At 42.0% G+C, this 25,301-nt stretch overlaps 1 protein-coding gene across 1 annotated transcript in view; it reads right to left on the reverse strand.

Annotated features, from left to right (window-relative positions):
- The window catches only part of ATP10B (ATPase phospholipid transporting 10B (putative)), a 110,664-nt gene extending 85,805 nt beyond the window's left edge, over positions 1-24,859 (reverse strand). Inside the window, exon 1 of the mRNA XM_025178505.3 lies at positions 24,226-24,859. Within this exon, the coding sequence (XP_025034290.3) occupies positions 24,226-24,731 (506 nt within the window). The 5' untranslated portion in view covers positions 24,732-24,859. The remainder of the gene's footprint in view (positions 1-24,225) is intronic.
- Between the last annotated feature and the right edge of the window lie 442 nt (positions 24,860-25,301).

Below are 25,301 nucleotides of genomic sequence, written 5' to 3' on the forward strand. Positions count from 1 at the left end.
AATTTCTCATGTTAAGATTTAAGCCCTAAAAGTACACTGGACAGAACTTCTGTAGTGAGTTTCACATTTTCCAGACAACGCTACATTACTTTTGACTGGAAGGCTACTTTTTTGAGTTTCCTAACACCAAAATAGAGATATTTAAGGCAGACTGACTTTCTCAGCTGCAGTTATTTCAGCTCTCTCTAGTTAATAAATCTTGAAAGGTTATGACAATCTTCAGGTTTAGTCCACTTTCATGGTTTCAATATATGCAACAACTGAGAGGCACCACCTTAAAATAAGTAGGCTGCTGTGACTTTTTAAAAAAAAAAGGGTAATGAAAATCTTAAGGTGAAGCACATTTACAGGTTTTGAATTAGTGAAAACAGAAAAGTATTATAGCCTTAAGACATAAGGAAGATAAATATGGTTTATTTCAAAGTATAATAAATCAAATAATAACTACTGAACAGACTTTCCCTCTATGATTCAAGGAAGGCCAAACTTTTTAAACAGTGACTCCAAACTACGACTTTGGGCTCTAGGAATTCTGGGATCACTTCTCTTTCTAACTGGCGCACAGTCTGCTGCCTCAGGCATCTCTGGCTCATACTCAGCTGCCTGCTTTAATTTGTGTTCCATGCAGCTTCCATTTGGATGTGTGAAACTCTCCACATACCATATTTTCTTCCATCTCCAGGCCTGTTTTCCAGACCTATTCCCATTCCAGCCACTTGTCACAGGAAATCAATGGAAGCACAAGATGGCTGATTTGGCTTCTGCATTTTGGCCTACCTAGGTTATAGATAAAATTATCCACGGCATATGCAACCATTTTATTAGTGTTCTCTGACCCTGGAAGCTTTTTAGTCCTCTCATGAAAACTTAGTGCAAAGGGCAGGAATTAGTTACATCTCTGCTTATTATGGTTACAATATAAAATAATATAAACTAAAATAAAGAAATACCCATATATTGCATGTATGGAGTGTGGTCTGACTGAAGAGAACTAAGAAAGCCATTTAAAACAGCGTAATTCATTAGCTATAGGGGCAAGGATCAGCTTACCCCAGTAAGGTGTTTGGACTGGACCCTCAGATGTGCACTGGAAAGAGGGATCCTCCCCCACAACTACACAGCTACAAATCCATCCCTCAACCTCATGTTTGCCTCCTGGATGCCACAGTTCGTGCACTGTCCCTAGCTTCCAAATGACTGAAGTGACTCTGTAACCTTTGCACTAGTCAGAACAGGAAAGCCAGAGAATCTTCCATTGCAGAACTATATTCAGTGGTTATTTTTTCTGCATAATAGAGGAATCTTCTTCACAGCTGCAATGCTTTTGCTATATTTCCACTGCACTTTGCATCACCCCATGTGTCCTTTTTGCCAGATTCATCCCAACTCTGAATCTTCTACTTTGCTCACTTATCATCAAGTTTGTTTTCTTTTTTGGCTCTCCAGGTGATACAATGTTCTTGCTCTGGCTTAGCATGTGTATCCTAAGACAGCACTCAATTTTTATTTTACAATTATATTCTATTTAAAAGTGTCATGTGAAAAGTGTATTCACTAAAGCTTTGAGCCTGAGATTATCTGTTTTACGCTTCTGAAAAGCTCATTATCTGCATATCTGGCCAATAAATACAATTTATTTCTCTGAATAATTTATTTATTTAGCTGTGAGTTAGTAGTGAGTCACCTCCTTCCCAACACACACACCTTTTCTCCTCCATGTTGCTCAGTTGTCCATCAGCTAGTGTTGGGAGGGAAAACATATTCCAACTAAAGAATCTTGCAGTATGCTATAAAAATGGCCAATTGAAAGTCAGTGCTGGAAACAGAAACATAGGGTTTTTTTAAACCCTTGCAACAGAAAGGTTATTTTTGTAATATGGTTTGTGGAAGTATGTTACTTCTGAACCCACAATCAGGAAAATGTTCCAGATACTAGAATAGATACTTACTAAATTATTTAAGTGATGATTCAACACTTCAGTTACTCTTCAGCGCTTAATCATCCAGAAATGCTATTTATTGCCTTGTATAGGTCTCCATCTGAACTGTTATCCCTTAATTAGTAACTATGGCTCATTAGGAAGTGTTAGAATAGATGTTTTAATTGCGCAGATGACTCTCTTTTCAAAGTGGTCATGGGAACTGATCTGACATGCTCATTGAATTGTCTTCCACACTTTCTGATTATCCAGCTCTGCACCTGACACAAGGTATGGTCATGCATTTTTCTGCTAGGTTTCTTCCCATCTTGGGATATGGGCTCCTTTTACTGCTCCAATTAGCCCAGAGGAATGTTAACAGCTGTGAATTATCATTGCTACACTAATAATGCAGCAGTGCATGACTGAAGCATTCCAGAGCATCGTAAGTTGATTAAGTATCCTATAGAGCGGGATCAAAACAGTCAGCATTGGCTTAACTCTACACTTATTGAAATCAATGGGAATTTTACATTTGACTATCATGGGAATAAATTAAGCCAAGGTATGAGTGCCTTTGAAAAACCCATTCAGGGCTGATGTTAGACTCACTGGGCCTCAAGACAGAAACTAAAGAGTGAGCCCCCACCCTACCTCCCTTAGCTGCTCACTTGCTGGATTTCTGCAATGTTTTGAAATTGAAGCCTGCTGCCTGAGCCCCACCAGATAGTATCCCCTGGGGCAGAGGTGGCCAACCACTTAGAGACAAAAAGCTAAATAGCTGTGGGGTACAAAGATCCACAAATTATATATTTATTGTTATATGTCTATCTATCGATAGATAGATATAGTACACAGAGTATAGTGATAAAATAATATTACAGGACATTTTGGACAAAAAACAATAAAAAAGTCTCTAGTTACTTAAAACATTCATGGCCAGTCCATAGATCTTCAGAGAACTTAACAAGGAACAAACAGCAAATTTAAAAAACCAACAACAACCTTTAAAAATATAGTAATATTCTCACACTAAAAATAAGTATCCCCACCATGTATTTTAGGTACTGCCCTATTATGTCCTGTGAGATTTTTAAAATTAAGATGAACTGAGAAGTAAATTAGCACAATTTGAAGTGCCTGTTTCACTCCAGCTTGTTGATCTCTGGTATGGTTTCCTCTTTTTACTTATGCAGATTATGGCTTTTTTATTGTTCTAAAAATTCAGGTCTGTTCCAGACTGCAAATATGAGAGGTTCAAAAACAATAAGGGAGAGACTCATATCTCAGAATAATTGCTTCAGCCTGGCAAACAATAGCCTTTGAATTTTCTTTAAAGAAACCCATCAGGTATATGCTGATTCTTTTCCCCCCTGGAATTTAAATATGACATCTGTGTTGGCTGCCTTATGCTGCATTCATGAAGACTTTGAGTTTATGGTTCTTCAGTCCCCGCCCCCACCCTGCTCAAACCCAGTGCCCTCCCCCTCCCACAGAGCCAGGCACTCTCAGCCCCCTGCTCTAACCCAATGCTCTCCCTTTCCCCCAGAGCCAGACATCCCCTCCTCCCCCTGCTCTAACCCAATCCCCCTCCCCTACCCCAGAGCCCAGCATCCCCAGCCTCCCTCCCCTCTACTCTAACCTAATGCCTGCATCTTGGAGCCGCCACCACCACACACTTCTCCCTCCAGGCCGTGGGGTGCGTGTGCAGAGCAGCTGTCCATGAGCACTCCAGGCTTACGGCTCTAAACTAGCAAGAGCCACATTTCTTTAAGCAAAGAGCCGCATGTGGCTCGAGAGCCTTGGGTTGGCTACTCCTGCTCTGGGGCATGTGGCTCAGGGCTATTGTCCTCCTTGCTCCACTCTAATGCTGGCCCTGAACCCACCAATACAGCCTGTCAGGCCTGAATCTAAGAGTTTCTGTAGATTGATTTATATTTAAATTGCTATGAAAAGGGCCGTGGCACCATGCCAGAGGTTTCTGTTTGAGCTTCCTTCCCACTCTCTTTCATTTTCACATAAACATTTCAGTATTACTTCACAGAAGACTTTTCCAGAATTGGTGTCTACACCAGATTTGGAGTCAGAACCAGTGTTCCCTCTACTTTTTTCTATCCATATCTGGATTTTTTCCACCCATGTGTGGAATAAATTTTTATGTGCACCGGGGCATGAGCAAATATGCACCACCACTAGAAACACAAAACCTAGCTGTGAGTGCTCTGTTAATCACTTTGGCAGCATTTAAATTTCTTGAGAATCTGCAGAAGTACTCAGCTTATAGGGAACATTGGTCAGGTCTCCTACCCCTGGTCTACACTAGGGGGTTATTTTGAAATAACAAGCCGAGTGTCCACACTTCCAAGCATGTTATTTCAAAATAAGGAGCTGGTTTTTTAAAAATAATAACTCCTGCTTTCCACTAGGATTAATGCTTTTTTCAATATAGTTATTACAACATAGCAGGAATGTGGATGCTCCACTGCCGCTATTTTGAAATAACTACTCCCCAGAGTCATTCAAAGTAATTATTCCCCAGTGCTTCCTGAGGCTCTAAGTTGAGGTAGCACATTCGCATTAGGGGAGCCTGATTTGGATTAATTTTGAGGCTTCCCTGTAGTATGGACATGTTATTCTGAAATAGTTATTTCGGTAGTTATTATTTCAAAGTAAGTTATTTTGAAATAATTTCCTAGTGTAGACATGTCCCTAAGGTTCTATTCCCAACTCTGCCAAATGGATTTTTTTTGCAGGATCAAGGCCTGCAATGTGGCGCAGTGGCTGCTGGGGCCTTAGAGACTGTCTCAGGGAGCAGTGCCACTGGTGGGTGCCACACATCCAGACAAGTGCACATTACCTCAATATTGGTGCACAAGACAAAACTCACTCCGCTCATGCATGGAAAATCTTAGAGGGAACACTGAGATTAGGTTAAAAGTATCTGGGGGTCATAGTGGATCACAAGTTGAATGAGTTTGCAATTTGATGCAGCTGGAAAAAAAAAGCTAACATCATTCTCAGGTTAATAACAGCAATGTCATTTGTAAAACATGGAAGTAACTATCACTTTTTAGTTGGCCTCTGGAATACTGTGACCAGTTCCGGGTGCGATTCCTTAGGAAAGATGTGGTTAATTTGAAGAAAGTCCAGAGGACAGTAACAGAAAACATAATATACTGTGACTTGGGAACCTCTTGATGCCAACACTTACCATTTCTGGTAACATTTTTGCATGAAATACAATAGTGTATCATTTCTTCATTTTAGCCATTGAAACCCTAACTTCCAAGACAAAGTTTAAAAAGCCTGTTTTTGTTTAATTTGGGAAAAAGAAGACTGATAACATGGTAAAGCAGGAGGACAGCAATCAACTGTTCTGCATGTTCACTAGAAGATCTTAATTTCCAGTCAGAGTCATTTAGGCTAGATATTAAGAAAAAAATTCTAATTATATGGGGAGTTAACCACTGGAGTAGGTTATTATGTGAGGTTGTAGAATTCCCATCATTTGATATTTTTAAGAGCATGTTGGACAAACACCTGTCAGGGATGACCTTGGTTTACTTGGTCTTATCTCTAATTGGATGACCTCTTGAGGTCCCTTCCAACCCTATATTTCTAAGATTCTGACACCCATACACCTTTCCCATTACTGTTGCTTACTCCCTGTAATACTCTTCAATTCAACTATGATTTTAACTGCCAGCATGTCTCATGAGCCCCAAGAGCTAGAAATAAATGTTTTATATAATCTGAATCCCAAGAGTTCAGAAAGGCTCAAGTACTCGCTGTAAAGTCTTGAGATAGCACCTACTGAAAATCAGGTCAAAATTGAAGTGGGAGGGGGGAAAATGCAATGACAATGACAAGTGACTGCAATGTCTAATATCTCTCAAAGCATTAGAGCTAGTAGTGAGCCTTGCATCTAACAATAAGTATTAATTTATAGCTCTGAGTAATTACTAAATATCTGGGTATAATAAAAGCAAGCATGTCCTGGACATTGGACCACTCCACCTACAACACACATAAGTACCCTGGATTACCCTGCAGGTGTTTCAATACTTATATCTAAAAAGGAAGAACATAACATACTGTGACTTGGAAACCTCTTGATTCCAACACAACATTTTCTGGTAATATTTTTGCATACAATACAATGGTATATCATTTCCTCATTGCATCCACTTCACATTCATTACATGAAATCCTACTCTGTAAGAATCTTCACAAACCTTTCTCAGGGAATATATAACATGGGAGATATGTTTAAAATATTGTTAATATTAATGGCAATAAAAATTAATTCTTTAATCTTCCCTTATTTCATCTTTGACCCCTTATTACTCTTATGCTCCACACACACACTTCTGCTTTTTGTGTCCTTCACCTTCTTTCGTGCCACACTATTTGTCCAGAAAAAAATGCTCAATGAATAGATGTCAAAGTCTTTTCCTACACTCAAAGGAAAAAATACTTTTCACTTCTCACAAAACTTCTAATTTGTCACCTCCTTCTCAATACCTTTGCACAGGAAGGGAACATTAAGATGATGTTATAGTTACAGGAATCAGTGTGATGACATCTGCAGTGCCTATCTACTGATCCTTGCTCAAACAACTTTCTATTGATGCTTTTCTGGATTCAGTCATTGGGATAGAAACTGCAGGAAGGTGTCAGCCAAATGGTTCAGAGATGTGACAAAGATCTTAGGGTATGTCTACACTACAGCGCTAATTCGAACTAACTTAGTTCGAATTAGTTAATTCGAACTAAGCTAATTCGAACTAACGCATCCAGACTAAAAAACTAGTTCAAATTAGCGTTTTGCTAATGCGAACTAGCATGTCCACATTAAGTGGACCCTGAACCGGGCTTAAGGATGGCCGGAAGCAGTGCCGGCAGGGCATCAGATGAGGACTTAGAGCATGGACCTGCTGCCTCAGGCTAGCCGAGGGCTGAGCTTAAAGGGACCCGACCCCCACCCCGGACAGACAGCTCTCAGGGGTGACCCGCTTGCAAAACAGTCCTGGCTTGGAGTGCCCACACTGGGCACATCACAGCATTCGGCCATAAGACCGGCTGCACTTGCTGCAGGCTGCCATCTGGGGAGAGGGGGCAATTGGGGGGGCTGCAGGACAGCTTCCACCCCCAGAAGCCCGCAGAGCCAGCCCAGTCCTCCCCATCGGGGGCTCGTACCCCATTCCTCCCTCACCTCCTTCCACTTACCCTTCCCTAGCCCCCCTTCCTGATGTACAAAATAAAGAAAACGTGTGGTCAAAAATAGAATCTCTCTTTATTGAACAAAACTCGGGGAGACTGGGAAAAGGAGGTGGGAGAGGGAAAGAGAGAGGGTGGGAGAGGGGAGGGCAACTAAAATGATCAGAGATTTGGAACAGGTCCCATATGAAGAGAGGCTAAAGAGACTGGGACTTTTCAGTTTAGAAAAGAGGAGAAAGAGGGGGGATAGGATAGAGGTCTATAAAAGCATGAGTGGGGTGGAAAGGGTGCATCAAGAAAAGTTCTTCATTAGTTCCCATAATAGAAGGACTAGAGGACACCAAAGGAAAGGAATGGGTAGCAGGCTTCAAACTAGTAACAGAAAGTTGTTCTTCACAAAGCAAAGAGTCAACCTGTGGAACTCCTTGCTGCAGGAGGCTGTGAAGGCTAGAACTAGAACAGAGTTTAAAGAGAAGTGAGATAAAGTCATGGAGGTTGGGTCCATGGAGTGGTATTAGCCAGGGGGTAGGAGTGGTGTGCCTGCCCAAAGTTTGTGGAAGGCTGGAGAGGAATTGCACGAGACAAATGGCTTGGTCATTGTCTTCAGTCCATCCCCTCCAGGGTCCCTAGGGTTGGCCGTTGTCGGCAGACAGGCTACTGAGCTAGATGGACCTTTGGTCTGACCCAGTACGGCCATTGTAAGCTCAGGGCTCAGGGTCGGGGGTCTCAGTGGTCCACCTTGATTTTCATGCACACCTGCTCCTGGGAGGCCAGGCTGGCAGCTCTCCTGCCCTAGACGGCCACTTTCCTGTGCCTAGTGTGGAGGTCATGGACGAGGTCCACGATGTCCGCACTAGACCAGGCGGGTGCCCGCCTCTTGCGGTCCCGGGCAAGCTCCCAGGAGCCGCCAGCCTGGTCCCGGGAAGAGGGGGAGGGCTGGGGGGCATCGGGTGGCTGGCTCGAGCCGTGCCAGGTGCATGGTCTGCTGGCTGGGTGCTGGCAGGCTTGCACCTGGCACGGGCATCGTAGCCATCCCGTGCCTCTTTAAGGAGTCCGGGGCCGGGAGGGGGGCAATAGAGTTTCCCTGGTGTTGGCCAGAGTGGCCACCAGGGAAAGCTGGGGAGGGCTAGCCCTTAATTCGGGAGGGCTGGGGAAGGCTACACACCCCTTAATTCGAACTAGGACGTTCGAACTAGGCTTAGTCGTCGTAGAATGAGGTTTACCTAGTTCGAACTAAGCACTCCGCTAGTTCGAATTAAGTTCGAACTAGCGGTTCGCATGTGTAGCGCCTACCAAAGTTAATTTGAACTAACGTCCGTTAGTTCGAATTAACTTTGTAGTGTAGACATACCCTTAGAGTCTATCAGTTTGCCTGTTTTGCTTCATTTTGGAGCCAAAGGGGCCTTTGAGGGGGAACAAGGGTTGGATGCCCTAATTTGTTCCCCTCATCCTTTGTGTAGTAATACCAGCTTAAACTGCTTTCAGTGGTGACTTCAGTGCTGAATGAAGTTTTGTTTTCTTGAGCAACATCTTTTTTTCAAGGATTATGAGGCACTGACAGTCTGGTCAGCAGTTACCTCAGGAATTCTCCATTCACTACAAGCAGAGGTCCATTTTGCATATGGCAATACAGATTTCCCTGGTATAGTTAGAGCCTTTTTTGCGACACACTCCGTTGTGATAACTAATTTCTTCGCTGGTTCCCTTTTTTCAGAGTATCTCAAATTTGGCTAATCATTACATGGACCTATATATCAGTCACATTTAACGAGCTCTGACTAAAAGTGTCATGAGTTGATCACAGGGCTCTAGAACTGTTCCATAAGTCAAGGTTTTGCAGATGCCCTGTGGCAAAGAAGATCTCTCACCATCCCACAGAGCTAGTATATGTTTTTACTTGAATACTGAACAGTTCTCAAGCCACCAATACAGTAGATTTCAATTCTTCTGATGTATCTGGTGGACAGAGGCAATTTAAAGGGGTTATGTAAAGGGCATTTATGAAACATGTTGATTATGGACAAATTATTTAGCAATTCACTGGTCCCATGGATGGACAGTGCTCTTAGACAGTATCCTGAGTGGAAGCCAACATGTAGGCTACATGTTCCTGGCCATACAAGTGGGCCTGGAGATCACATGGAGAGAATATCATCACAGCATCATATACAGCTACTCACTTAAGGGCTTGTGTATATAAAGCACTGCTAGCCAACAGTGAAGGCATATAGAGCTGCACTGCCCTGGCAAGAACCCTGGAGGGTTTCAGGAGCATGTGGGGATCATGCCCACTGCTGCCTTCCCAGCAGATTGCGGCATGTACCCTCTCCACAGTTGGTTAGTCAGGATAGAGGAGAATGGGGTTATACTCATAGCACAAGCCAGGGAACAGTCTTTGAACACATGCAAGCCAGAGGCGTGCAACTATGGCTAGATCATGCAGAAGGAGCAACTCCTTACACCACGGTGGGGAACCGGCAGTGCCCTGCTTGCCTGGATCTGGACCCTGAGGCTTGGGGCTTCCCCCAGCATTGGGAAGCCTGTACTACCACTCCAGCACCCTCTGCTATCCCACCGTGGGGCGGTATATACAAAATCTACTATCCTGGGGGTCAGCAGCCCTGACCCAAAAAATGTTCCCCACCCCTACATTACATCCTTATAATCTGCACCACAACCACACAGGGGCTTGCCAGAATCTAACTCTCCATGTTAATTCTGTTAGCAAAGCTGTTCTCAGACATTTGTTCCACCTGTGAAACTGGTTGCCAAGAACTTGCTTCCAGAGTTTTGCAACAATGAGCTGAAAGCCCATACCCTAAGAAGTCAATCCTATTTTAAGCAAAATGCAGGACAATGTAGCACTTTAAAGACTAACAAGATGGTTTATTAGATGATGAGCTTTCGTGGGCCAGACTAAGCTGATGCTCAGTGTTATTTATACATTAAAAACAAAAAAGGTTCCATCCCAGTAACTCTGACAAATTGCTGCTTAAAAATATTTAAGTAGCTGAGCACTAAATGTTTCACGAAGGTGGGGATGGGTATGACTATGATACAAATGCAGTGTGACCTTTAACAGTGTTTAACACCTTCCTGGTAAAACCTTTGAATCTGTTTGTACAGAACATAGAAACGAAAGGACAGATGCAGACTACAATAAGCAGATGATGTGTCATAACCTTTACGAGATGTACTTGGGCATGGTGCTAGTCTGCAGTGCAGTAGACTCCTGTTGTGTTCTCTCTCCCCACCTCTTGTTTAGTTCCAATATCTACCAAACTTTCTTTCCATTGATCTTGCTCACAGAGATCTTTAGAAAAGCCTGGCCCATTTACCTGACAGCTAGAAGGGACCAAAAAGCCTATGTAAACAAAAATAACCTACTGAATGAATGAATTTCTGCTTTTCAATGAAACATACACAAAATTACAGGAAAGTTCTCTGAATAATAAAACAGTTAAGAGAGTAAACTGTCAGAATGAGATGGTGATTATAGCCTGATTAAAGATTAGTGACAGATGGCAGAAGAAGGAGCAATGAACTCAAGTTGTGAGGGGAGAGGTCCAGGTTGGATATTAGGAAAAACTATTTCACTAGGAGAGTGGTGAAGCACTGGAATGGATTACCTAGGGAAGCAGTGGAGTCTCCATCCCTAGAAGTGTTTAAGTCTCAGCTTGACAAAGCCCTGGCTGGGTTGATTTAGTTGGGATTGGTCCTGCCTAGAGTAGGGGGCTGGACTTGATGACCTTCTGAGGTCTCTTCCAGCTCTATGATTCTATCATTTATTATGTGTAATGCCTTTCATCTTCAAGGAGCTTTAGAAACTTTAATTTTATCACAGAGTAATATTTAACTCATTTTACTGAAGGGAAACTGAGGCAGAAATGCCAAATGATGTGCTCAGTGCTCCAAGGACAGTCATTTCAGAGCTGAGATTCATATTCAGGAGTTCCTGGCTTGCAGGTGTGTTTTCTTCCCACTAGTCTCTTCTCTTCCTACCTTCAATAGGGAATTAGAGCTCTTAAATGTTTTGTATCAAAAGACTATGTTCCTTCCCCATCCTAAATTTTTTTTTACAGCACTATTTGTTATATCACTGAAACAAAATACAGAACTATGTAGCACTTTAAAGACTAACAAGATGATTTATTAGATGATGAACTTCATCTAACTTCATCATCTAATAAACCATCTTGTTAGTCTTTAAAGTGCTACATAGTCCTGTATTTTGTTTCAGCTACAACAGACTAACACGGCTACATTTCTATCACTGTTACAGTGTAATTAACAAGTTTCCTCAGTACAAGGCATCATTTACATTTTAGCACCTTATAGTGCCTTACCTCAAGATATAAGGCACAAAACAACTCTTCAGAAGCAATCCCTTCCACTACTCCTCCCTCCCCCCCGTAGCCACCAGGTTTGAAATTATAGAATCATAGAAACATAGAATCAAAGAGATGGAAGAGACCTCAGGAGGTCATTAAGTCATACCCCCTGCCCAAGGCAGGACCAATCCCAACTAAATCACCCAGCCAGGGCTTTGTCAAGCCGAGACTTAAAAACAAATCTCTAGGGATGGAGATTCCACTACCTCCCTAGGTAACCCTTTCCAGTACTTCACCACCCTCCTAGTGAAATAGCTTTTCCTAATATTCAACCTAGACCTCTTTCACTGTAACTTGAGACCATTGCTCCTTGTTCTGTCATCTGTCACTACAGAGAACATCCTCTTTGGAACCTTCCTTCAGGAAGTTGAAAGCTGCTATCAAATCCCCCTTCACTCTTCTCTTCTGCAGACTAAACAAACCCAAATCCCTCAGTCTCTCCTCATAGGTCATGTGCTCCAGCCCCCTAATCATTTTGGTTGCCCTCTGCTGGACCCTCTCCAATGCGTCCACATCCTTCCTGTAGTTGGAGGCCCAGAACTAGACACAATACTCCAGGTGTGGCCTCACCAAAGCCGAATAAAGGAGAATAAATGCAATGCTTCTCCTCATGCAACCTAATATGCCAATTCTCTTCCAGAATATGATCTAAGGAAGTGGGTCTGGCTGACAAAAGCTCATCTCCTATTAAACCATCTTGTTAGTCTTTAAAGTGCTACATAGTTTTTCCTTTTGTTTTCTCATCCACTGTAATCCCCAGGTCCTTTTCTGCAGAACTGCTACTTAGCCATTCAGTCACCAGCCTGTAACAATCCTTGGGATTCTTCCATCCCAAGTGCAGGACTCTACACTTGTCCTTGTTGAACCTCATCAGATTTCTTTTGGCCCAATCCTCTAATCTATTTAGGTCACTCTGGACCCTATCACTTCCCTCCAGTGTATCTACCTCTCCCCTAGCTTAGTATCATGTGCAAACTTGCTGAGGGTGCAATCCATCCCTCATCCAGATCATCAATAAAGATGTTGAACAAAACCAGCCCTAGAACCAATCCTTGGGGCACTCTGCTAGAAACCGACGGCCAACATGACATTGAGCCGTTGATTACTACCCATTGGGCCCGAGAGTCTAGCCAGTTTTCTAACCATCTTACAGTCCATTTATCCAATCCATACTTCCTTAACTGGCTGGCAAGAATATTGTGGGAAACCGTATAAAAACCTTTGCTAAAGTCTTATGCAAGATCTTTAAATGAAGCAGTTTCCTTTAGTGTTTCACATAGACGGTGAGCAATGCTTATTTGCTATTCATTGATTTAAGTTCTCAGCACAGTCACAAGCTCCTGGTGCTAAATAAATAAAGCAACTTTGCGAACCTAGGCAGTTCTGGCAATGAACAAATAAAAATAATTATGCTGTTGAAAAAATCAGCATGAAGTGATTTCTGATAGGTGGAGAACTTGAAACCTGAGTTACTCCTTCCAGTAAGCAGCATCAGGATGTTGGGATGAGGCAGAGCAGCACTTGATCAAATGAATGAGAAAATATGAGAGATGTCAGTGATGAAGACTCTGCCCACAGAGGAAACTGAGGAAGAACAGACCTCTGTTTTTCTGTAGGCAAAAAACGGGCTCTTTCAAAATCTGAGGTTTTCAATAGAATGATTCTTATCTTTCCCCCACCTCTCCCAATTGGTCTGCATATCTCGTACTAGATAATCATTTTCTCTTCCACTTAGTTGTCCTAAAGACCTATCCAGCCAGTCAAAAGCCACTGCTACTTCCTGTTGCTCTGACTTCTTTCCCTTTATGTATCCATGGACATGGATCAAAGGTGTTTTCTGAATCTGTATCTGAGAAAAAAGGCCCACAAAAAAATTGAGTGGTTATATATGAATAAATGATTTACATTGTGTCAACAATGTCATCACAGTTTATTTCTAGGATTCAAACAGATTTCTGGGATTTCTAAACCAAGGTATTAAGAAAAACAATGTCCAAGTGGAGGGAAGGCAAAGCTAGCTATGCTGGGAGACTTAATTGCAAGCCTTCACGTGTAAGGTTCCCTGTGTGCCTTAATTGGGCATTGCAAGGGTCATCATCTCTAAAGATCCTCTGTTGAACTGTCATTCATGCTTAAATTTGACTCAACAAAGATGCTAATTACCTTACCCATTACAAAGATAGCTTCCCCAATTATCACCTATAATATCATTAGCTTATAGACATTAACCTCTCCGCCTTATCCCCCCTCTGTTCTGAAATTTTATTTGTCCTTTTTATGTGTTCACTTTTTTTGATTGTATCCATTTGGTATATATGGTCATGACAATTTTCTTCCACAATTTGATCTGAGGAAGTGGGTCTGGCCCACGAAAGCTCATCACCTAATAAACCATCTTGTTAGTCTTTAAAGTGCTGCATAGTACTGTCTTTTGTTTCAGCTAGACCAGACTAACATGGCTACATCTCTATTACTTGGGCTACTCAGAAATTCTCTGCTTTTTGCCCCTCTGCCAGAGATCTATAGAGCTTTATTTTCTGCTGCTTCTTCTAATCAGAAGTTTCTTCCACTGCCTCCACTCCCTGAGGACTCTGGTCAATTTCATTTCCTTGTCCCATACTCCACAAGGAACTTAACCCACTTTCTGAGTATCTTCTCCAGCCTGATCTCGCCAGGCCATTTCCTGAAAAGATAACTTCTCTTGCTTCACTCTCCCAGGTCTCCTCCCTAGAATGACTTCACATCTGTTAAGTACTCTTCTCCATGATCCGATGCACCACACAATTCCATCACAATCAGCTGGAGGATAGTTGCATGATCACAAGCAAGCTGAGTCTGGCTTGCCGTAAAGGGACAGCAAACTAGCTACAGGCATGTGCAAAAGGATTTACCTGTGAAGCCTTCTGAAATAGTCATTTAGTTAATTCCCTGATAGGAAGAGTTCTCAATTAGCATTCACAACTTTCAAATAATGTGTATTTTTGCTTCTCAGCTGATTTTTTTTCTTCTGTGACCACATTGGCCCTGAATCCTTTGTTCTTCTACCCAAGAATCTTTTGCAGTGTTTTTTAAAGACAAAAACAAACAAAACCTTTCTTCCAGTCCTCCAGCAAAAACATTCACTGCATCATGTAAATGCAGACATTTCCTTTTATCACACATATATTTCATAACAATCCAGATTTTAAAACTATCTCAAGAAGCACCATCTCTAGCTTTTAATTAAAACTGTAATCAACTCTATATTCCTTGATGTTATGTATTCAGTAAACAGAATATTATTGCAGTTGTGTATTCTTGGTCAGTTATCTTTGCAACCAGAGAGGCTATAAAATAATTCATCAAAAGAACTGTTCAGCAAAAAAATTGAGAACTTCAGAACCAAAAGCTGAGAATTTCTTCTGTAAAGACAGACTATGGAGTAATGTTTAGGAGTGAATTTAGCATTTGTGGAAGGTATCAGACAGACACGGAATAGACACTGAAGTCTAGTTACAGAACACATTGCAGTACTGAGCCATAGCATGCATGCCTCATCTCTGACATGAAGGAACCACTTTTGTGGAGGAGGAGAAAGTAGCTAGGTCTCTATGCTGCTCCATACATTTCTCTCAACATTGTTACTAGGGTGTCAATTAGTGTATTCTGTAGGCTCTGGTCTACACTAGGGAGTTATTTTGAAATAGTGTTAGTGTGGATGATCCGGTGCTGCCAATTTGAAATAATTGGCCTCCAGAGGCCTCTCACAGCTGCACTTTTGACTGCTGTGGCCACACCTGCTAGCTTCACTTCTCCCTTTCTCTTACGGAGCTTAAAACCATAGGCAGGGTTTGTGCCATGTGATGAGCTTTGCCAGCTCCATGCCACACAGCAGCATCCCAGGTAGCCATGAGCAATCCCAACACCCACTTACAGCCTCCCACAGCTGCCAGCACTCCTGCAACTCCTTTGGCTGCCAGGGACGGAAAACAGCTCCAGCCTAGACTGGTGTGGAAATGCTGGATCTTATCAAGGTCAGAGGGGAGGAGACCAACATCCAGGATCTCCACAGTAGAAAAAGGAATGCTGATATCTACAGCCAGATCACCAACAAAGACCACATTTGGACACCCGACAAGGCCCAAATGAAAATCAAGGAGCTTTGGCAGGCCTATACACACAGGTGGGAAGCTTCTGTGGGAAGGTGATAGGCTGCAAGAAGCTGCACACTCCTTGTTCAGCCTAGTCGGCCTCGGGGGTCATACAACAGCCTGTGCATGTGAGTGCACATGGAACACCAGTCTGGAGCACTCAGCCCCATGACACTCACACAAAGTTCCTGGGGATGCCTGCCTTATTCTGGCCTCTGGGATGTAACACCTTCCCACAACAAGCCACCACTAAAGATTCTGGGGTCATGGAACCACACAGCAGTGCTGCACACAGCACAGGGTCATGCCCACATTTGGGTAGCATTCACTCCCAGTCAAGCATGGCTATGTGGAGGAGACTTGACTTCCCATGGCTTCTTTTCCTAGCCCCCACTCCAGGGCGTGCTGGAGCCACAGAATATGGGGTGGTTGGACCTCTTGGGGAGGGGAGGAAAGTGAGGAGGACAGGGAAGGGACGGGTGGGGGAGGAAATGCACACAGAGGGAATGCAGGGACTCTTGTGGAGAGCACTGGGAAGAGTCTTATAGCTGGCCTTGCACAAAAGTCTCCCTCAAGGCCTTTCTGATGAGTCCAGCCCCTTGATGGGCTCTCTGAATAGCACTGTTTGTATGCCCTGGCCTGCCTTTCAGCCTCTGCCCCTCATCCTGGCAGAAAAGTCTCCCCCTTGCTCTCACATAGGTTGAGGAGCACACAAGCTGCTGCCACCACAAAGGGGATGTTGTGCTCACTGAGGCCAGATGGGTGAGGAGACTCCTGAACCTCCCCTGTAAGCCGTTGAACATACATTCCACCACCATGCAGCACTTGCTCAGCCTGGTATTGAAGTGCTCCTTGGTGGAGTCCAGGGTGCCTGTGTTGATCTTCATGAGCCAGGGGAACAAGGGGTAGGCTGCATCACCCTGGATGCAGATGAGCATGTCCACGTCCAACTCTGATGGTGCAGTTGGGAAAAAAAGTGCTAGCAAGAGTTCCGGAAGATGCGGGCATCATTAGCCTTCCCTGACCACCCAACACTGATGTTAGTGAATCATTCCTTGTGATCCATGTGGGCGTGCAGCACCATGGAGAAGTACCCCTTCCTGTTGATGTAGTCTGAGACATGGTAGTTGGGGGCCAGGAAAGAGATATGAGTGCTGTCTATGGCTCCCCGCATTTGGGAAAGCCCTTAGCAGCAAAGCAGTTCACAATGGTGTCCACGTTGCCTGGAGTGACAACCCACTGTAGCAGCACATGGCTCCTTGCTGCCTGCAGGAGCACAGCCCTGCTTTGGATTTTCCCATGCCGAACTGGTTCCCAAAAGAGAAGAGAAGTAGCTGTCCAGCATAGCAAACATCCACAGGGTGATGATAACGCTTCTGCACAGCAATGGCGAGTCTCAGTTGTGTGTCCTATCACCTGAGGGAAGGGGCAAGCCACTCACAGAGCTCCAGGTAGGTGGCCTTCAGCATGTGGAAGTTCTGGAGTCACTGCTGGTCATCCTGCTGCAGAATGATGTGGTCCCACCGGTCCAAACTGGCCTCCCTCTGCCAGAAGTGGCATTCCACAGTGTCCTGGATATTGAGGGGGCCTTTGCAGCAGCAGAAACACCAGGACCGTTAACAAGCGTTAACGGTTCTAAATCCTGCTGGAAAGGGATAACAAGTGGAGGTCTGCAAGGGTCTGTTTTGGGACCCGTACTGTTCAATATCTTCATCAATGATGTAGATATTGGGATAGAGAGTACGCTTATTAAGTTTGCAGATGATACCAAACTGGGTGGGGTTGCAACTTCTTTGGAGGATAGGGACATAATTCAAAATGACCTTAGCAAGTTAGAGAAATGGTCAGAGGTAAACAGGATGAGGTTTAATAAAGAGAAATGCAAAGTGCTCCACTTAGGAAGGAACAATCAGTTCCATACATACAAGATGGGAAGCGACCGTCTAGGAAGGAGCATGGCGGAAAGGGATCTAGGGGTCATAGTGGACCACAAGTTGAATATGAGTCAACAGTGTGATGCTGTTGCAAAAAAAGCAAATATGATTCTAGGTTGTATCAACAGGTGTGTTGTAAGCAAAACTCGTGAAGTCATTCTGCCGCTCTACTCTGCACTAGTTAGGCCTCAGCTGGAGTACTGTGTCCAGTTCTGGGTGCCACATTTCAAGAAAGATGTGGAGAAATTGGAAAGGGTACAGAGAAGAGCGACAAGAATGATTAAAGGTCTAGAGAACATGACCTATGAAGCCAGGCTTCATGAACTGGGCTTGTTTAGTTTGGAAAAAAGAAGATTAAGGGGGGACATGATAGCGGTTTTCATATCTAAAAGGGTGTCATAAGGAGGAAGGAGAAAATTTGTTCCTCTTGGTTTCTGAGGACAGGACAAGGAGTAATGGGCTTAAAGTGCAGCAAGGGAGGTTTAGATTGGACATTAGGAAAAAATTCCTAACTGTCAGGTTGGTCAAATATTGGAATAAATTGCCAAGGGAGGTGGTGGAATCTCCCTCTCTGGAGATATTTAAGAACAGGTTAGATAGACATCTGTCAGGGATGGTGTAGACGGAGCTTGGTCCTGCCTTGAGGGCGGGGGGCTGGACTCGATGACCTCTTGAGGTCCCTTCCAGTCCTATTATTCTATGATTCTATGATTCTATGACCTGGGTGATCAGGGCCTGCAGTGCAGGGTGGTCCTTGTTCTGCTGGAGCAGCATGTGAGCAGTTTGGAAGAGCTGAATGATGTGGCATCTGCAAGGGCAACCAGAGCACACGACTTGCATTTTGTGTCCTGTGAGGAGGGAGGCAATGGAGGAGTGGTGTGTGAGAAGCAGCCGTAGAGAGGAGCCCCTGAAAGCATGTGTCACAGCTTGCCTGATCAAGCAGCCACAGGAAGTGTCCACCCTCCTGGTGCCCTCTCCGGAGTGCTGCTGGGGGGCGGGGGGTCGGGTCTAAGTCCACGGCAGGCTCCAGTCAGTGTGGATGCACTATTTCAAAATAATTTTGAGTAATTTTGATGGTCTCCTGTAGTGGGGACACACTATTTTGATTCTGTTACTTTGATTTTACTAATTTTGAAATAATTTCCTAGTGTAAACATGGCCTAAGTGATTTTTATGAGGTGGACACATGTGTTTGGAAAGAACAAGAGGCCAGTTCTGTGCCAATCTTCCAGTCACTGCTTTGTTAGGCTGGATTCAAATCTATGAGCTAGAGGTGACAGTTCTTTATGTAAGTTGTAGTTTATGCAGCCAGATAAGTCCTCGTTTGTGAACAGATATGTATGTTCCTTGCAATTGGAAAAACTCAGGATTGGTCTTGAATGATAAGTTAGCAAGTTAACAATACTGTTGATATTGCTATGACATGCTATTTTCTAGAAAGTAACAAAATATACCATTAAAATAATCCTACTGCCTGGGGACTGAAAGTTCCTTAATGCCACAAAAGGGACCCTACATTTCAATACAATAATCTCTTGCCTTCTACCATGGTCACTATTCTTTCAATGCTAAAAGATGCCAATATTCTTATGGAGTAGACATTCCAAGTCTGTGCTGGCTTAAGATAGGTAAGAGTTAGGACTATTTTACTATTGTATTTCTTTGTTTTACCAGATTTGGTCAGAATCCATTTTGAAAACAAACTGGACCAATTAAAATGTATTTATTTATTTTGTAAAAAGCAGTTTTGGTGTTGTTCAAACTTCACTGTCTAGTAACTTTCAGGAGCATTTTCTAAGCAGGGCACTCTTTTGACATTTTTCTGATTTCACACCTCAATGTATTAGCAGTGACTGCAGAATCCTGCAGCTTGGAAACTGACAGCAGATGGAGAGCGCACACCACTTCAAGTTTAGTCACTTAATGTTTGCTTATCCAATTCTGCATTAGCACCATTCAGGCCAGCTTGACTGCTTGCAGCATCCCAATAAGCTGTTCACCCATTGTTTCAGCCACTTAGTAAGTTCTCCATGGCACTCCTTGCCATGATATGTTCATTAACAGGGCTCGACAAACTGAGGCGAGAGCTACTCGCCAGCCCCGTACCACACATGCACCAGACTGGCACTGTGCATGTGCGCAGCGCCGGTGAATGGGGCACACAGAGCGACCTGCTGAAATCTACTCGCCATGGGCAAGTAGAAATAGTGGTTTTCGAGCCCTGTTCATTAAACCAGAAACGAAGGTGCCTGTTTGCCCTTTGTCTTTAGTCATTAGTTTGGTGTTACCATCTGTTAAACTACTGCATACACATTTTTGGGTGAAGCAGGTGAAAGGTCTTAGCACAATAAAGTGATAGCCCTAAAAGAGGCTGTTATTAAAGCAGTGCACAAACAGGAGATAGCATTGCTATGGCAGGTTTTAATTTAAGGGAGCCAAGAATCGTGACTGCAGTGGAGTACTTTGACTGGCAATAAGAAGTGATAACTCACTGCTTCCTGATGTTAAGTTCTGAGGTTTGGATCTAAACAAAGCAACTGTTGAAAATCAGATGTTCTTTTAAGTTTAATCAGCTCAGCAGGTTTGATATTCTTTTACCACTTAGTGAGCTGTCTCTCCAAGGTATGAATTCCATTTTTAATTATTGCTTCACAAATTTGATACTATGGCTTTCAGTAAGTTCCATGGCAGCTTGCAACATAGATGTCATTTATTTTAATTTTATGGCCACATCAAATTTTATTTTATTTTAATTAAATTTATTTTAATTTTATGGCCACAATTTGCTAGAAGTCCAAAAAGTGCATCAATCTTTCATAACAGAGCAGACTGTACATACCCACGTTGTTAATACAGGTATGAAAATTCCAGATAATCTAAGTTTTACCTGGACAGACTTTAGTGAATGATAGAATGGATTCCAAACACATAGGGTCAATGGCTTGCTATATTCCACATCCTAATGACATAAATAAACCAAACAATGGGTACTTAAGAACACTTAGTACCTTCTCTATCAGCTTCATGTAGCAAGGACACTCTAACTGACTATTCTTTTCCCTTTTTTTCTCCCACCCCCTTTCTTTTTCCTCCTCTCCCCCCTCCCATCCATTATTTATTTATCCACACATTCTTCTGAAGAAGTGGATTGTTCCCCCGAAAGCTCATGACCCATGTTTTGTTAGTCTCTACTGTGCTGCAAGACTATTTGTTGTTTTTTAATATCTCTTTGTTTTCAGTATGTCCTTTCAGTATGAACGGTGTTAGAAGACATTCTAGAACAGTGTGCAGCTCTTTTAGAATTATGGATTTAATTTCTGCTTCTCAGGCATCTTATTCTCTTTGACATCTGAGGATAGGACAGAAAGCAATGGGCTTAAATTACAGCCAGGGAGGTTTAGGTTGGACATTAGAAAAACCCTTTTTCTTCCTCCTCATTCTAAAACCCTTTTAGATACATGAAAGTTGCTATTGTGTTTCCTCTCAGTCTTCTCTTTTCCAAATTAAAGACATGCATTTTTTTTAGGCTTCCCTCATAGGTCCTGTCTTCTAGACTTTTAATCATTTTTGTTGTTCTTCTCTTGACCCACTCCGATTTCTCCACATCTTTCCTGAAATGTTGCACCCAGAACTGGACAGAATATTCCATCTGAGGCCTAATCAGCCCACAGTAGAGGGGAAGAATTACTTGCAGTGTCTTGCTTGCAAGATCCCTATTAATGCATCGCAGAATGATGTTTGAATTTTTTTTGCAAGTGTCACACTGTTGATTTATATTTGGCTTGTGGTCCACTCTGACCCCTCAATCTCCTTTCTGCAGTACTCCTTCCTAGACAGTCACTTCCCATTCTGTATGTATGGAACTGATTGTTCCTCCCTAAGTGGAGTATTTTGTATTTTGTATGAAGTCCTTATTGAACTTCATCCTTTTTATCATTTCTCCAGTTTGTCCAGATCATTTTGAATTATGACCCTATTCTCCAAAGCTCTTGCAACCCCTCTCAGTTTGGTATCATCTGCAAACTTTATAAGAGTACTCTCTATACCATCATCTAAATTGTTGATGAAAACTGATCCCTGCAGAACCTCACTTTTTATGCACTTCCAGAATGAACCATTGAGAATGAACCATTCTCTGAGAATGGTTATCCAACGAGTTAATCACCCACCTTAGATTAGCCCCATCTAAGGAGTAATTTCATAGTTTATTAATAAGAAAGTCATGCAAGACTTTATCAAATGCTTTACTAAAGTCTAGGTATATCATATCTACTGCTTCCCCCTTATCCACAAGGCTTGATATCCTATCAAAGAAAGATATTATATTGGTTTGACATGCTTTTTTCTTTACAAATCCACACTGACTCTTACTTATTGTCCTGTTATCTTCCAGATGTTAGCAGATTGATTCCTTAATTATTTTCTCCATGATCTTTTCTGGCATCTTTGTTAAGAGATAGTTATGAGTGTAGTCAAGGGACTTTGATCACAAATATTTAAAGGACATAATTAAATACTAAGGATAAAGAAGAATTAATCAGGCTTATATGAAGGAGTACATATATGAAGGAGTACTCTTGAAGAAATGGAATGCAATTGAGAAAGAGAAACTATAAGGTAAATATCATAGATGACTTCCTGATAGTGACATTGAAAACTAGACAGAACATATATATGTAGGGACAAATCTGTACTGACACAGAAAATGGAGGTGACTGTAGACAGGTGTGTTCAACTTGCAATTAGATTACTAACTTTTTAATTTATTTTGTAAGTACTATATGTGCACAAGATGCTACAATTTATAAACACTTTATTATGTTTTCTGTGAACTTGCAGCCCTAGAGATCCAAGCCTCCATCACCAATTACTAAGGCCATAAGCCATTCAAGAATTAGAGCCTAAAACACTCTTCAGTGACTATTGTCCTCACTCCTGTTCTCAGCTGAGCCTTATTTAATTATGCTATTAGGAAAGCTTATCCCTTTCCAGTACTGTCTTTACATGTCATCTTAGTTAAAAAAGGAAAAAGGAAAAGGGCCATGTTACAAGATGCCCTGTTTAAATTCATTAGTCCCCACTGTGAGTTGAGGTACCAGATTCCAGAATTCATTAGCTTGACTTCTGAAACCACAGAGATAGATAACACAGTATCCAATTCAATTTCTCATAGGGTAATACTGTAAATCTGATTACTCATTCACCTTCAGATGGGAGATCAGTCACTGTATTAAAAGAAAATGCTCTACTGCAACAAGATTATAATTTAGTTTCACAAGGCTTCCACTGCCTAGAAAAAAGTGTTTCACACTTGGTATAAAATAATATATGACAGATGATTCATAAGGAAGAAAAGAAAACCAGGAGACACTAAGCACCTCTGTGACAGTGTAGCTAACAAGAAGAACAAGAAATGTCAGTTTCCTGAAGAACTGAAGTTATTCAGATTAATTACAACATATAACAAGTCTGTTGGCAATTTAATTTATATACCATTTTTTCCATGAGAAGAGAACCTCTATTGTCCTGAAGACACCCACTTCCCCTTGTTCTACAGCTTCCTTAAGGCCACAAATATCTGGTGAAAGACAACTGAAAAGGACTCTTTTCAGAATCTCCAGACATCATTGCAATCCAAATGAATACATCGTCATCTTGGGCTGGTCCAACAACTATTCTTAATGTTTGATTAACCCCGTGTCCCATGCCTGGAGGAAAAAAATGAGCTGGAGGCATTATGCTCACTTCCGCAAAGCTTTCATACATCCACTTGTAAGTTGGCAGATATATTTTCATACATAAAAAAGGTTTAAGGATATACTGGATCTTTTGGAAACTATAAGCATAGAATTTTTTAGGAAGACAAAGACATTTCAAAGTGCACACAGTTTCCTAGATTTAGAAAGAACATAGAGCAATACAAAATGGCACAAGAGGGACTGCTAAAGACCAAAAAATAACTTCTCTGCATTCCCACATAACACTTAGAATTAGCCATCTCTGGTAAATGATTTTTTAAAACAATTTATTATGCTTCTTTTGTGTACAAGAGCGATAATTAAGATTTCCTGCACAAAGTCACTCGGCTAATGTTTAGCATATTTGCTATATTTTCCCTAAGACTTCTTTTTCTGAGCAAAGTAAAATTAAACAAAAAACAAACAAACAAAAGATTTTTTGTTTATCACCACCTTTCTTATAAAGGTGACAATATTTTCATTACCTCTATTACAATGTGTCATTTCCTTAAGGTTGAAAATACCATTGATGCTACAGGAAAACAAAAAACATCAATTCTGCAGGCAATTCAGGAAATTGTGACTATAGACAATTTTGGTGGTGTACTCTTTATGTAGGGGTCACACCTTTTTATAAGCTTATGAAATTAGTTTTTTCTTAGTCATTCTGGAAAAATCATTCTAATTAGCCCCTCATAATGTATTATTTACAAATTTGTTTTGTGGCATCCCTTTAATTTTATCTATCAAACACACAAAAACATTGGTTTCCACTATGGAAGAGCTTTTCCCCTAGTAGTTATTTTGTTTCCAGAAACGTCATCATTTATTAAGATACTCTGAATAAAATAGAATTTGAGGCAATTACATGGAAAAACATGTGATTTATTTACCTGCTGTAAATGAGGCAGACCATATTATTGATCTCTTTGTCCAACTGATATCTCCGAAAGTCCTCCCAGGCATCTTTAATTGCTGTGATAGCCATTATAACACAAACTGGGATCACAGAAACGGCTGGTTGAAAAGCATTTACCACTGGCACAAAGTTCAATGCTACAATGGCCACAAAATATAAGTTGGCAAAACGATGAAACTGTTCAAAGACATTTTTTGGAATGAAGGATAAGAAAGTGTATTTGGTGGTCTTGATTTTATTACAGTCATAATGTCTATTTGGGTTCTCTTTCCATTTGCAGCTTTCAAAGGGCAAGTTGGAGACAACCACCCATCTATTTTCATTTTTCTTCTTTCTTTTTTTACCTTTTCCTCTCTTTTCTGAGTCATCATTTTGTGTCTCAGAATCTGAAGCAGTGTGCTGGCTGTGAGCTTTCTTGAAAAAAAGTTTTTTCCTTATGATCTTCATAGAACAGCAGCCTAGAGCATATTTCCGTGGCATCTTATTTCCCTCTAAATTATAGTTTGAAGTAATAATAAAATAAGGTAAAGTGGTTAAATAATCCAGAAGAATGCACAGCAGTGAAATGAGGGTTTGAGTTTTCCCGGACTGCTGTCTTTCACTTGATTGAAAACTACACCTGTTGGAATACAGACGTCACAGGAATAGGTAATATTCTCCAAGAAACCAGTTCTGCCACTGTCAGACAGGCTGACTCTGGGTCCTAAAGTCTGTCTCGTTGCAGTTCACTGATGACAAAAGAACTCCTGAAAAGTGTTACATACTAGAGATGTTAAATATCAGTTAATTGAATTGTTGATTAACCTCATGAATTCTTATTGATTAGTTGACTATTCTATAATCCCTTGGGCGTAGGGCCGGCAGCCAGTGCACTCAAGCCTCACTCCTGAGGAGCCCCTGCCATTTCACGCTGCTGCTTCTGTGGGGTACCCGATGGGAGCTGGTCTGTGAGGACACCCAGTTTAAAAACCAGCTCCTCTTAGAATCATAGATTCATAGAATACTAGGACTGGAAGGGACCACAAGAGGTCATCAAGTCCAATCCCCTGT

This window comes from Pelodiscus sinensis, chromosome 16 (assembly GCF_052426305.1).
Source record: "Pelodiscus sinensis isolate ZL-2025 chromosome 16, ASM5242630v1, whole genome shotgun sequence".
NCBI lineage: Eukaryota > Metazoa > Chordata > Testudines > Trionychidae > Pelodiscus > Pelodiscus sinensis.